Below are 15,407 nucleotides of genomic sequence, written 5' to 3' on the forward strand. Positions count from 1 at the left end.
ATCCCTAACACCAAATAATGACGAATTTAACTGCTGCTCATCTATCAGGACAACAAAGCAAAAACACAGTTAACCAGGGCGAGCTGAGATGCAGAGCCATTACAACCCAAAGATTTTAACATTACATTCACTTGCTCCTGTGCTTGGGGAGAGGGCATGAATGTGCATGCTACAGGGGTGCACTAGGTTCCTTTTAGACTCTAACTCAAGACCATCATGGAGACCTCCACCTTGTTCCAGTTGCCGTTTCCATGACCTCTGCAACGTTCACCTCTTTCCATATTCACAGCTGATTGTCAAAACCACCATCTGTCCCTCCCCTAAGCACGCTCTGCAAAGCAGCTGGCCTTAGCCCACACCATCATCACACGTGTGTGCTATTTTGTCCCCACAGCCCTTATCACTATTCGAGGTTCTTATGTTTGCATCCTGCTTGTCTATGACTCTCCGTAGGAAGGCTGGATATATATCTTTAACCCTCTAAAACAGTGCCTGGCATGATGGAGAGACTCCGTAAAGATGTATTGAATAGATGTATTCCTTGTTAAATTTCAGGTTTAAATTTTCCATTCAGATTTTACAAATGCAGTAAATATTACATAAAAAAATAAGTGTTTGCTACAGCTATATTTTCACCAGCTCCTATCATGGCATGGATTTCTTGGGCACTATTCCTTTGCATTTTATTGAAAACAACACCAAACCATATCACCGCACATTACAGGAGACAATTATATTCATTTTGTTATTTACTCACTAAACAGCTCTTGAACACTTGCCCATCTCAGACATTGTTCTAGGTTCTGACAATACAACAGTGAATGAAATGGGAAACGTTTCTATGATCATTAACTTGTATCCTTCTGTTTTTACCCCCTATGTGCTGAGGTTACATACGGGCCTTTAACATGCAGATCTTGCAAGTGCAGCCAGTAAAAGACAAAACTAAGTGTTTATTACACCCACATTTTTAACTATCATGACATAGCTATCCCTTATGTAGTACTAGAGATGTCTTATATGTATTATTCTAGACAAGTTCTCTACCAACTGAGCTACATCCCCAGCCCTATTAACTCATCTTTGGGTGATGGCTAATCTTTAGAAGCAGAAAGACTGAGTGGCATTTTCATGTAGCTGCCCAGATAAAAGGACAAGAAGAAAGGAAACTGCTATTTTGTTGCTTGCTCTTGCTCTCACTGGCAACTTCATCTGTTCCTCTGCTGTGCCATTCCTTTGCCAGTACTAGAACCAAACTTCTTTGGGATTCCAACATGGACTAAAGCCCAGCAGCTCTCCAGGAATCTTCCAGGCCTCCAACACCAGGTGGGGTCTGCTGATACGTCCAGCCTCTTAGACTGAGCAACCACAGGATTCTCAGCCCTTCAAGTCTGAGATTTCATCATTGGATGACTTGGACTGCATCTTGTAAGCCACTCTAGTAAGTCGTATAAACATATATATCCATGTGTATACACACATTCATTCTATCGGTGTAATAAACCCTAGTACACTTTCAGTAAGATACTAACTCTGTGGGTATAGGAAAAAAAAATAAAGAGCTCTTACCTTTTAGAGGTTCACACTGGACTAGAGACGAAGTGACGGGGGGGGGGGGCACAGAACTGTGGAAGCGGGTGGTAAGTACACTGTTCTTTTGCTTTATTCCTGCAAGTCTCCACATATTTAAAGGAAGGAGCGGAGAAACTGAGAAACCTCTTGTTTGTGAAGCAGAGCTGTTTTATCAGAACATTCTTATCTTACTCTTAATTTGCAACACTGCATCTTAAGACTCCCATATCTGTTAACAATCCTTCTACGTGTGTGTGTTGGGGGGAGGGGGGAGCTTTGGAAAGTTTTCTTGCTGGTCCTGATGGCTCATTTCTGTACCTCTGGCTTTCCTGAGGCTGGGAAGAGACATTTGAAGCCAGCCTGGGCTACACAGTGAAACTGTTCACCCCTTCCATTTTTAAAAACTACATTAAGATTTTTCACTTGTCAATTTGTGGAAGAATTGTCATAGACATCTTTGAATTCCTAAATGAAAGTAAAAGTGAATGGGAGGGTGAAAATGAAGGTTTAGGATGTTATCCTTAATCATGTTCACAAATATATAGGAATATATAATAGAGTACAATCTTGTTTTCTTTTTTAAAAAAAAAAAATTGATGATGAGGTTAGTACTGGTAGAATTTTTAAATATATTGCTTATCTGTATTTACTGACTTTTACATAAGGCGCGTATTTAATTTTAAGAGTCTCATATAAAAGTGGGGGCTGCGAGGAACAGAATTACAAGAGAGTACTTTCTTCTACTAACAAAAAGTACGATGAAGTACTCTCCTGACCTGACCAAGAAACCAGACAGGAGCTCTTTCCCGGGAGAAGCGGGAGGTGCGGAAGCGCGCGTGCGCAGTACCTTTGGGGCGGGAGCAGGACCTGCTATAGGACAGCCTTGCTAGCCAATTAAAGGCCCGCGTCCGAGGCTTCTTCCTGAGAAGGCAACCGGAACTGGGGCTTCCGCTGCGCTGAGGAAAAGTCGCTACCGGAAAAGCGAGAAAGAGCTGAGGTGAGCGGGCGGCGGCGGTTGGCGACCGCAGCCTGAGCCCGTCTCTCCGCCCCCGCGGTTGCGTCTCTCCCGGCGTGGAGCGCCGAAGTCCGGCGCGGGACAGCCAGGGAAGCCCGCGCTTGCCTTCCTCCCACGTTCCTCCGCGGAGCCTCCCCGGGGCCTGAGGCGGGCGGCCGGCCGAAGGTACGCCGAGTACCGCTCGCTCCGGACGAGGAGCCGGACTGCGGGCTGGGAGGTCCGAGTTCTCGTCCCCACGCCGCGGGCTTTTCAAGGGTCGTGGCCTTCGCCTGCCCTGTCGCCATTGGTAAAAGGATAGTAGTAGCCACCTGGGAGCGCGGGGGCTGGGGGAGGGGATATCTTACTCCCCAATATCTTACTCCCCAATTTTATATATTTTTTAAAATATTTACTTAATTTTTAAAGATGGATCCGGTCGGATCCGGATTCATCCAGTACCAGCCTTTCCGAGGGGTCCCAGTCCCAGGGACAAAAGTGAGCCATGTGTCTGAGCTTGCGACCTTTTTACCCCCAAAAGCACACACTAGAAACTGAATTTTGTTCGCGTTAGCGAGTTACGACCTCCAGCGGCTTTGAAAAGTTCAGTTTAAACCGGTAATGGGCGGTTTTCGTAAGGTGGCAGGCTCTTAACGCGGGACGCCCAAGTTATGGGGGTTTGCACTTCGGCGCAACGAAACAGTCCGAGAAACGGAATACAGATTCCCGATGTACAATTTGCCCACTTCTGCACGCTGGGAGTTGGCTTCTTGACTTTCCAATCAAATTGGGAATAGTCGTACCGTTAGGAAGGTTGGAGTGAGGATGCCGCTCTCTTGTTAAAAACGTTTAGGAAACAGCGGGCTTAGTGTGGGTGTGGCTAAGGGAAGCGCAGATCTCCAACTTCAAAAGCCCTCGGGAGGAAATTTAGGCCAGGTATTGACTCCATGTGGCTGCAAGTAGACTTTCCTGATATAGGTATATACACCCTCAAACAGTTGGACAATCTGAAGAATTTGAAGTTGCTTCCCTCAGATTTAACGTATTCGCAGTGTACAGGACCCGTATGTTACTTGCTCCTGTTGTCAGACAGTGGCCCAACCTTGAATCTCAGATCAGTGTGAAAAAGCACTCAAGAATCTTCTCATTGTATAATGTACTTAAGTTGGAAAAAGCAAAGGTTATTTTGGCCATATATGTCACAGCGTTGGGTCTAGGTTTTAAATTTACATAGAAAAGATGTAAAAATACTAATAATGTGTTAGCAAGACTGTACTACACTAACTGTACTATAAGATGGGGCTTCTTCAGAGACCTTGGAAAATATTAGAAGTATGAAATTTAACAACAGGGATTTTTGTCGAGATGTATAGAGAGTTTTAAGTGTTTGGTTTTGGAAACCACTGTACAGTAAAAAGCAAAGTGAACGATATGAGATTGATAGATACCACATGTAGTTTGGTTATAGGGAAAGAATAATAAATAAGGCATATGACATTTGCTTATAAATGTTCTTTCCCAGAGTAGGTTCCAGCATATGCCTACCAAAAGGAGTCAGACATGAAAAAATAGTATATCATGTACCATATAAAAGCACCCCAAACAGAGACCCTTTTTCTTAGTTTTAAGAATATATGTTTGTTCTTTGAGAATTTTATACATATACATGCAAACACACGTGTGTTTTGATCATGCCTGCTTCCACACTCCTCTAATACCTTGCATACCACTACAATATCTTACTCCCCAATTTTATATATTTTTTAAAATATTTAATTTTTAAAGATGGATCTTTAGCACAAGTTAACCCAACCTCACTTTGTAGTTCAAACTGGCTTGAACTCACAGCTGTCATGCTTCTCAGTCACTAGGACTACAGCATGAGCCATCATGCCTAGGGCATTTTAGGTCTTTTTAAAAAATGTTTAAAAATAACAGTAAATAAAGTCTTGTGCCAAGTCTGTGGTGGACTCTGCTGCTGGTTTTCTTACTTTGTATGCTTTACATTTGTCAGATTACCTAGCATCCTTTTCTAACCAAGCAGAACAAATCTTACTTCATGATCACATGAAGTCTGGCAGGCAGCAAGAGTGCTCTTTAACAGGTGAGAAAGACTTAAGGAGATTAAAATAATAGTAGGATTTCCAAGTGATGCTGTTTTGTGTTCTCAGAATTTCTTTCATAGACAAAGTGAACATAGCAATTCCGAATTTTTAAGTCTGGTTTAGTTAAGCAACAAACTATGTGATGAAAGCCTGCAGTCTTGGGTGAATAGAGTTATGAGCCAGGACACAGCAGGCCGTAGGACCAGAGCAGGGATTGTGAAGACGACTTGGGGCCTGGGAGTCAGTGACTAAGTAGGTTTAAGTGGTGATTCTGCAGTAAAAATGAACTTGCCATGGTCCATATCAGTTACAGAACCTGCTTTTATACTTGAATTTCGGAGTCATAACTGTGGTGCTGTCACAAAGTGGTCATAGGGCAGACCTTTTTTGAAGGCAGAGTCTGTGTGCAGCTTTCTGCACCTTCCCTGCTCTATTCCCATTAGCCTAACAAGGAAGGTTTTTTTTTTCCGTCAGGTCTTCATAAAGTCACAGCTTTGCTTTATTTTTCTCTTTGCTTCCTCCTCCTTTGCCAGGATCACCTGTCCCTCTTGGGTGAAATTAGCACACCTGTTGTCTTGGCTGGCCGACAAGTTCTCAATTTTCAAGGTGTATTTCCCATCAGGAAACTTGAAGATAATATGGTCTGAGCCCACAGTGAACTTCTGAACATCATAGTTGTGTTGATCAGGCTGCTCTGCTCTTAGGTTGGTACTTTTTTCTCGCATCAATGAAGTTTCATGACACAGTGACAAATGTCACAAGACCCTCCCCCTCACACTTTGCCCTGCTCTCCCCCTCCAACCCCCCAGTATACTTTGCCTGGGTCTATTTTTGAAAAATTGACGGGTCTTCTGTGCTCTGGAAGAGTTGTTTGTTTTGGTTTTGCCATTACTGTTATTGTGGGTGCCCACCTTCCACTGAAATGTGGCTTACATCTGAAGATTTTTCTTGTATGCCCCAGTAGATACCCAACTAATGTGGGCTGCCCCCACTTCCAGTTCCCTCAGATTTTCTTTATAGTTGAAAAAGATACAGCTTTTGTTTTATTAACTGCTGTTGAAAGCACCAAGGAAATAAAGGAAAATATATGGGCATTAACAGAATATTTAATTAGAAAAGAATTGATAGCTATTCCCTGTTGTAAATCTTAATTTTAAAATCTAAGATCATCTTGTCTTGGACCCTGTACTGTCAGAAAAAAGAAGAACATATAGGGGGAAGGTGGTGTCATGATTCTGTTCTGAATTGTGTTCTGTTTTTTTAGGTTCTTGATTGTCTACAATGGGTGAACCACAGCAAGTGAGTGCACTTCCACCACCTCCAATGCAGTACATCAAGGAATATACAGATGAAAATATTCAGGAAGGCTTGGCTCCCAAGCCTCCCCCTCCGATTAAAGACAGCTACATGATGTTTGGCAACCAGTTCCAGTGTGATGATCTTATCATTCGCCCTTTAGAAAGTCAGGGCATCGAACGGCTTCATCCTATGCAATTTGATCATAAGAAAGAGCTGAGAAAACTCAATATGTCTATACTGATTAATTTCTTAGACCTTTTAGACATCTTAATAAGGAGTCCTGGGAGTATAAAACGAGAAGAAAAATTAGAAGATCTTAAGCTTCTTTTTGTACATGTGCATCATCTTATAAATGAATATCGACCCCACCAAGCAAGAGAGACTTTGAGAGTCATGATGGAGGTCCAGAAACGCCAGCGCCTCGAAACAGCTGAGAGGTTTCAGAAACATCTGGAACGAGTAATTGAAATGATTCAAAATTGCTTGGCTTCTTTGCCTGATGATTTGCCCCATTCTGAAGCAGGGATGAGAGTTAAAACTGAGCCGATGGATACAGATGATAACAGCAATTGTACTGGACAGAATGAACAACAAAGAGAAAGTTCAGGTCACAGAAGGGACCAGATTATAGAAAAAGATGCTGCCTTATGTGTGCTAATTGATGAAATGAATGAAAGGCCATGAAGAATATTCTTTTTTTTTCCCCTTTTAGTAAGTAGCATCATATATTAGTTTATTTTCTCTCAGTCTTAAGAGGTATAAATAGACTTTTTTCAATTGAAATGCTGTAGGTGGTAATTTAACACTAAACATAGGCCAGCAAGTATATTTGAGTAATTGCCATAAAAAAAGCAGAATGTTTGCTGTTGTTTGGGATAGTCCTATTTTTTGGAGTTGGAATAAAAACTTGAAATAATAACAAATTGTCATTCTTGGAAAAAAAAGTTATTTGCTTCAAGACTAATAAAGGGCATCAAGTATACATGTGAAATTATAAAATGTTTAGACTTATTCCAAAATAATATAGAAAGTTTATTTTCCTGATGACTGTTCCAGCAAACTCAGTACTGTAGCTTTTCTCCCCTTTATTCTCCATAGAATATTTGTTAGGGGCTCTTCTTCGCCCCGGTCAGGTAATGATGTGGTTATGGTCCAATTCTATGAGAAATGTGCATACTTCACCTTCTCAATAGATGCCTCTGTTGAGCAGCTGTTCTTCAGTCTCAACATATCTTCTTCTCTGGTATGTGTTTGCTAAGATTGTATCCTATTCACTTAGCCATTATACTACCCTCAGAAGAGTTTTGCTTCCAAAGTAGCCTAGTCAGAATACCTTGTCCAGTTTATATCCCTTTCAAACGCATGTATATGTTAGTAGCACAGTTCTAATCACATACAAACTTATTTATCAACAACTCAACCTGTCTTCAGTCATTACAGAAGTTCATAGAGGTTGACTTAAGCAACTAATAAGTGGCAGAATACGGTTAGAAAGTATTCAGTTTCATAGCCAAAGCACTGGCTTTTTCATTCTCTGTCCTCTAGTTTGTCATACTGAAAATCATAACTAGAGCTATTCCAGTTTTCTAATCCTGAAATCTACACTTGTAAATACCTCATACACTGGATACAGGACTCAAGAGGATACATTTGTAGATCGGAAGAATGGTTTTACTTTAAACATAGGAGTCATGGTTTGTTGGTTAAGACATCCATATCTTAAGATGGTGCTTTATTCTACCTAAAAACCCTTCTTAGTAGGTAGTATTCCTAAGACTCATGAGAATTGAAACTTAACATTTATGGTTTGGTTGAGCCAGAGTCTATGTGGGATAAGAAATTCGCAAAGATTTTTTTGTTTTATCCCGTCCTGCTTTTTTTGATTCCTTGTTGTCTCCATCTGGTGGTAAACTTAGAGTAAATCCATTTAATAGGCATTGAGATCAATACAATTTCTGTTTCATATACTCACCTGCTGTGGCTTGACAGCAGTCATAGACAATAAGTAAATGAAAACACTACTCCAACTTTTATATATGAACAGGAATACAATATAGACATTGAAATTTGAACTTCAGTTATTCAGGAATTTTGTGATATATTTTGAGGTTTTGGGCCACCTAAATGTAAATTTCTACACTCTGGGAGTTTAAAATCAGACAATGGAGTAGATTTAGCAGATGGGCAACATGATTTAATTTAAATCCTGAAACATTATCACTGAGATACTAATGTAGGACCAGTATGTAAGGGTGCTTGCTTAGAATTCATGGTTGACAGAGAGAATGGACTCTGAAAGTTATGGTAAATACACTACAGAAATAAAAATGACAAAATCTCCATAGCATGGTTTTAAGGATTGAATGAGATAACAGCTAATATTCTCACCACTCATTAAAAGTTTTAACTTATTTTTGGCATTTTGAGACAGTCTTCCTATGAAGCCCTGGCTGGCATGAAACATACTATGTAGACCAATCTGGTCTCAACCTGTAATCCTGCTACCTCAGCCTCAGTGTTGGAGTTCTAGGCAGGTGTCACCACACTCAGCTTCTGGTTGTATTTCTCATTTGCAAGTAACTGGGAACAACTATGGGACTCAGTGTGATGTTTCCATGCAAGTATACTCCATTGAGTATACTTTAGCAAACCATTGACATTTAGCATTACAGTTTTAAGGCCTGGCTTCATACTGTAATGTGATGATGCTACCAATAAGTGGCAGTCTTGCTTAAGTCTATGAGACTATAACCAGTTACAGAGAGGACTGAAATGAACCCCAGAGGCACTGCTTATGAACTGCTCACTCAAGCTCATTCAGAAGTGAGTTAGGCTTCACATATCTGGTTGGTTGGTACTTGTTGAATCAGGGATGGCTGTTGAAACACACCCATAATGCAACTGGAATCTCAGCATTCTGAAGTGTATAAGAAGATGAGCTCTCAAGGCTAAAATTGTACAAAAGTACAACACAACAGAAAAGCTACCTTCAACAAAGAAAGCAACCTTGAGTCTTAGAATCTAGGCTGTACTATTTATCAGCTGTGTAGCTTTGATTTGGTTTATTAATATCCATGGATGCTCATTTTCATTAACCCAGGCAGTTATAGTAGTCAGAGTAATCCTGTCAATGAAAGACAACACCCACCCTAATTCCTTCTGAAACCCATTCCACCCTAAACAGTATACTCAGGCTTCAGGCTAACTAATCATATGCTCAGAAGCATCTGATCTGAAATGGTTTGTGGGTGCCCCAGAGGCTAGGTGGTACTTGAGCCTGGGGCCTTAAGGCATTACTCCTTTTGGGAATAGGGGACAAAAAAAAAAAGGGCATTATAGGCAGTAACAAAACATGGACAACCTTCCAATGCATTTGAACACTTGGGGAAAGTGGGCAGATTCTTAAGACATTATCAGCACTGATAAGAAATCTGAACAGTTCTTCAAGGATTCTGCAAGCAGGGACCAGGAGGTGGGGACAACATTTGGGATGTAAATAAATATAATAAAAAAGAAAACAACTAGAAGAGGAAATAGAGATCTCACTAAGGATGTTTCAAGTTCAGATAGCTTCTGTGATACAGAAGCCTGATAAACATGCTGGTATTTAGCAGTCCCACCCCCCCCCCCAAGCTTGTGTACATACACAAAGAATAAAAAGTTTAATCTTCTGCAACTCTGTCAATGAGTAGACAAGCAAAACATTTCCAAGTCTTATAAAGTTAGTATAAACAAAATATTAAACTGAAACCAGTAAGATGGTTTTTAAAAAGATTTTTTTATGGCCAATTTGTGCTTCAAGAATGTGGAATAGTGAAATAATATAACATGCTAAATAATGGATTTAGGAGTAAAAATTATTTTTCTCAATAGGTTTAAAATTTGTGAGAATTAGGATCCATTCATAAAAAAACAACTCTTAAAATAACAGGAATAGAAAGGAATGTTCTTAAAATAGTAAATAGCAGGTCTAAAAAAAATCTGGAGCATGTGTTTTATGCCCAAGGAGAAAGCCTTTCCTTTGAGAACAGAAATAAATTAAGGATGCTTGATATCAAAGCTTCAAGTATGTACTAGATTCCCTAACCAGCAGAGCACAAAAAATAAAATATTGAAAAGGAAAAAACTAAGAGATCACCACTGAACAAAAAATAACCCTCAGCATAAATAATTAATGGATTAATAAACAGCTATTAATTGTTGCAGAAATGTTAATACCCTTTAGTTCAGCATCCACCAACCAAAATGGAAAACGTAAACATGATACTATGTATGCTTCAATAAGACAGAAGGCCTAGAAAAACATTTAGAAATAATTGAATATTATACAGAATATATTTTATTAAGACAGTATTTTTAAAGACCTAAATATAAATAGAAACAAAATGTGTTTGAGGATTGGAATGCTGAGCTTGTAAAGAGGCCAAATTTATCCTGAATTCAATTTTAGCTCCAAGGCAAGTTAATAGTTTTCCAACATATTCTAAAGTTTCATAAACTGGTTCTGCAATTCATAGGTTTTGTTAAAAGGACCCAGAGCCATACTGCCCTTGAAAGAGAATAAAGGAAAGGAATTCCCCTGCATGATATCAATATCTATCATGCTACTATAATTAAAGCAAAATGTTGCATTGGCAGAAAGATAGGCAAATAGACAATAGGAACAGAACTGAAAGCCAGAAAATTTATGTATTATCATTTTGAAACATTACAGAGATGACATTACAAAGGGAAAATGCTGGAATTTTCAGGAGGTAGAGTTGGAATAAAGCCTGCAAAACTCAGCTCCAGGAGAATTAAAGAGTTCACTACAAAATAGCTATTAGTTTTTATTGAAGCAGAACTTGTTTGTGCTTTTATTAAAAGAAATGGAATCACAGTTGGGAGAGAAGACTCAGCATGCAGAGGAGCTTCCCACTAAGCCTGACTACCTCAATTCAGTACTTGGGATCCAAGTATGGAAGGAGAGAACGGACTCGTAGAAATTGTCCTCCGACTGTCACTCCGACTGGGTAGGGGCGGTCAGCCCAGCAGGACCAAGAAACCAGCTGGCTTTAGGAAATTTCAGGCCACCATCTTTGCTCCTCATATCAGCCAAATTTTTAAAACTAATATCGGCAAATTTTTTTTTAATTTTTAAAAATGTTTTTTAAGATTTATTATTATAAATGAGTACACAGAAGAGGGTGTCAGATTTCATTATGGGTGGTTGTGAGCCACTATGTGGTTACTGGGATTTTGTGTGTGTGTGTGTGTGTGTGTGTGTGTGTGTGTGTGTGTGTGTGTGTGTGTTTTATTTTGTTTTTTCGAGACAGGGTTTCTCTGTGTAGAAACCTGGCTGTCCTGGAACTCTCTCTGTAGACCAGGCTGGCCTCGAACTCAGAAATCTGCCTGCCTCAGTCTCTCCCAAGTGCCGGGATCAAAGGCATGTGCCAACACTACCCGGCGGTTGCTGGGATTTGAACTCATGACCTTCAGAAGAGCAGTAGGTATTCTTACCCGCTGAGCCATCTCACCAGCCCGGCAAATATTTTTTTAAACCTCTGAATAAGAGAAGAAATGCTAAAATAAAATATAAAATTACTATTCACAAAAGAAAAGATTGGTTTATTCCATTACAATAAAATTACAGCTGGGTGGTGGTGGCTCACACCTTTAATCCCAGCACTTGGGAGGCAGAAGCAGGAAGATTTCTGAGTTCGAGGCCAGCCTGCTCTACAGAGTGAGCTCCAGGATAGCCAGGGCTATACAGAGAAACCCTGTCTTGGAAAAAAAATAAAAAATAAAAAAATAAAAAAATAATAAAAAAAATAAATTATATTGTGTTCAGGAGCTGGAGAGATGTCTCAGCAGGTAGCAACCAACACTTGTTGCTTTTTCTAAAGGATCCTGGTTCAGTTCCCAGCATGGTGACTGACAACTATCAGTAACTTCAATTCCAGGGGGTCTGATATAGTCTGACTTATTAGGTCGTAGATATGTACAAAGTGCACATATATATGTGCAGGCAAAGGACTCACACACAAATCTTGAGAGAGAGAGAGAGAGAGAGAGAGAGAGAGAGAGAGAGAGAGAGAGAGAGAGAGAGAGAGAGAGAGGTTATGTTCACAAAAACAAACCATACAGTGAAATGCTATAGTACGGGAGAAAAGATTTGCAACAGTTGAAATTGAAAGGAAAAATTAAAGCTTTGGACGTGTGCTGACTAGGAAGAAAAGTTATGGGCCTAAGAATTCATCACAAGCTGGCCCACATAGGCCTAGGAATGAGCAAGCAGTCTGTTAGACATCCTGAGAACTAGCAGGTCAAAAAGACATAAACTACATGTCTAGGCAGATATGGTTTAAAGTCAGATGTTCTGTTGACTCAGATTAACACCAACCTTAGGAATTTTCTACTCTGTTCTGCACGTAATAGTTAATATTTGAACTAGCCAATCATGTGTAACCATACCAACTCCTTTGTTCCCCAGACCTTTTCCCTATATAAAGCCCTAACTTTCAAGCCTCGTGGTCGGCTCCACAATCTCCTGTGTGAGATAGGTGTGGTGCTGAACCAGAGCACCCCGAAATTAAAAACTACCTCTTGTAATTACATCAAGACGGTCTCTCATGATTCCTTGGGTGCACGTCCTCCTGAGATTTGAGTGGGGGTCTCCCCCAGGGGTCTTTCAAAATCAGTAGAGGACTAACATCCAAAAGATATAAATTATTTATATTAATCAATATGAAACACACAGAAACTCAGCAGATTGGGTAAAGGACTTGAACAAGTATTTCTCCGAAATTAAATGCAAATGACATATAAACAACAGGTTCTTGTTAGTAACCAGGGACATGCAAGTTAAAACCACGTGGCATGTTTCCACATCCTTACCAATTTGAGAAAAATCATAAAAAACCAAAACCACAAACAGAAAAACCAGTCCTGGCAACACCGTGCCTCAAAATGATTTGTAATTTTTTTTTCTTGAAACAGGGTATTGCTTTGTGACCCAGCATGTCTTCAAATTGTGTTCTTCCCTTTCAGTCTCCCTGTTTGAATCCCAGGTGTGCACTATGCCATCCACCAAATATATTCTATATGCGGTTGGTTGGTGAGACTCTTGGAAACTAATTGGTCATTATTTAACAAGGTTTCAGATATTTATGCCCTCCAATCCATTAACTCTACTTTTGGAAAGACATTTCAAAGGCTCATGAATAGCAGTACTTATGCATGAGAATGTCCAGAGTGGCAGTGTATGTAGCTGAAATGAAAAGGAAACATCTAAATAGAAAGGCCAACTCTTCAGAAGTCCACACCCATGTTCAGGGGTGTGCCTTCGTTTCTTCCTGAACACCTTTCTCATCTTAAACTCAGTACTTAAAACCTATTAAACTCTTAAACTACCTACCCATAGTGCTTAAAAAAACAGAATGGCTCCCAATGGCCTAGCCTTGGTCCTGGAGCCAACAGACCCAAGCTGCTCTTAATCTTGGCCAGAGAGGCATCTTCTTGCAGTGCGCAACAGTCAAAAGGAGAGCTGTATAACCAGGCCAAAGTTCTAAGAAGAGACTGAGTGCTCAGCTGTGAACAGGGCATCTGTATTAATGGCTGTCCCCCTCCCTCAAGGATCAAGGAACATTTCTGAAGAAGGGATAGAAAGAATCTAAGAGTAGGAAGATGGAGAGAAGTGTTGAGTGTTGTCTTCTAGACACATGATGGCTAAGACAATTATGAACTCACAGCATCAGTGGTTACCAGAAAAAAGATCTATGCAAGATCAAGCCAGCTAAAATCTCAGCATAGATGGGTTAGATAATCTCCATTCTCCCTCCTTACTGAATGGCCTTTGGCAGTTGATAGCTGAGAGAGAGAACTATCAACTTTTTGGAGTTGATTGATTGAAAGTTATCCATGCTCCAATGATGGCCCACCATGCAGATAAGGAAGTCACTAGCTGGACTTAATGGGTTATCAAACAAAACAAAAGCCTCATGATGAATCGAGGGGGACTTCTTGAGGATATGAGGATGTTGGAAGGAGGATCTCGGGAATAGATAATGATCATATTTCATTGTATACTTGTATGAAACTCGCAGTAATGAAGAAAAAGGAGAATGGGCAATTTGAGGTTTATCTATTCTCAGAAAAACTTCAATAACAACCTACCTGTACTGGTTGGTTTTCTGTGTCAACTTGACACAGGCTGGAGTTATCACAGAGAAGGGAGCTTCAGCTGGGGAAGTGCCTCCATGAGATCCAGCTGTGGGGCAATGTTCTCAATTAGTGATCAAGGGGATAGGGCCCACTGTGGGTGGTGCCATCCCTGGGCTGGTAGTCTTGGGTTCTATAAGAGAGCAGCCTGAGCAAGCCAGGGGAGGCAAGCCAGTAAGAAACATCTCTCCATGGCCTCTGCATCAGCTCCTGCTTCCTGACCTGCTTGAATTCTAGTCCTGACTTCCTTTGAATAAATCCTTTCCTCCCCAACTTACTTCTTGGTCATGATGGTTGTGCAGGAATAGAAACCCTGACTAAGCCACTAGTAAGGACACAAATAGCCAGAAAGGATTCTAGACACACTGTCAGGTTAAATAAATGACAAAACACTACATTTCCCATGATTTCATTTATAAACTATTCAAAACCAAGAAGAGCTATATGAATAACTTTGAGATTCATGTATAAGTAGTGAAACTTTAAAAAAAGATAAGGAGAGAGGCTGGTGATTGGTACAGGTAGTGGAGTGATAGTGTAGCATGCTAAAAGCCCTAGGTTTGATCCCCAGCACTGGATTAGGTGACACATATATATAATCTAAGCATTAGGGAGGTGGAAGAAAGAGAGATTCAGTCATTTTAGATTATATGGGGAGTTTGAAGCCTGGGATAGATAAGACTGCAAAAGAAAGAAAGAAAGAAAAAGAGAGAGAGAGAGAGAAAGAGAGAGAGAGAGAGAGAGAGAGAGAGAGAGAGAGAGAGAGAGAGAGAGAGAGAGAGAGAGAGAGAGAAAAGATTATCACCATAAAATTGCAATATCAAGAATAATACCTATACAAGCAAAGTACCGTAGTCAGGAAAGAACAGATGACTTGGAGTGAGTCATCAAATGAACTTTAGCAGAGTGACTATTTTTGAGTCCAGATTACTTGAGTATTGCTTTCTGAGTAATGAATAATCCATCAATTTGTGTTTATGCAAACACTCTATTAAAGTTGCCATTAAACAAATTTTAAACCTTAAAGCCAAATTGCGAAATCATTGTCCAGCCCTTTTATTGGAAAAATACTATCTGTCAAGAAGATTCTGACAAAGGCATGGAGTATCAGAAGAATTCCTGCTGCCAATGGACAGATAATGTGGATTGGGTACTTTGGGAAGCAGCTAAGCATGATCTTGTAAAGTGAATATCTTTGATCAGAATAGAATGAGCATGTGATGCTGGGATAAAAATGAACT

The 15,407-nt window shown here is 40.2% G+C and overlaps 1 protein-coding gene across 5 annotated transcripts; it reads left to right on the forward strand.

Moving 5' to 3' along the window:
• The first annotated feature begins 2,480 nt into the window (after nucleotides 1-2,480).
• Med7 (mediator complex subunit 7) lies at nucleotides 2,481-6,966 on the forward strand. 5 transcript variants are annotated; one of them, XM_031350806.1, is made up of 4 exons: nucleotides 2,497-2,873; nucleotides 4,578-4,667; nucleotides 5,202-5,372; nucleotides 5,933-6,958. In XM_031350806.1, exon 4 carries the CDS (start codon nucleotides 5,950-5,952, stop codon nucleotides 6,649-6,651), a length of 702 nt encoding a protein of 233 aa, XP_031206666.1. In that variant the 5' UTR covers nucleotides 2,497-2,873; nucleotides 4,578-4,667; nucleotides 5,202-5,372; nucleotides 5,933-5,949; the 3' UTR covers nucleotides 6,652-6,958. The 5 variants fall into 5 exon arrangements, with proteins under 5 accessions (XP_031206667.1, XP_031206668.1, XP_031206666.1 ...); XM_031350807.1 differs by lacking the exon at nucleotides 4,578-4,667 and having other exon boundaries at nucleotides 2,481-2,569; nucleotides 5,933-6,966; XM_031350805.1 differs by lacking the exon at nucleotides 4,578-4,667.
• The last annotated feature ends 8,441 nt before the right edge of the window (nucleotides 6,967-15,407 follow it).

The sequence above is a fragment of the Mastomys coucha genome, unplaced genomic scaffold (assembly GCF_008632895.1).
Source record: "Mastomys coucha isolate ucsf_1 unplaced genomic scaffold, UCSF_Mcou_1 pScaffold5, whole genome shotgun sequence".
Classification (NCBI taxonomy): domain Eukaryota; kingdom Metazoa; phylum Chordata; class Mammalia; order Rodentia; family Muridae; genus Mastomys; species Mastomys coucha.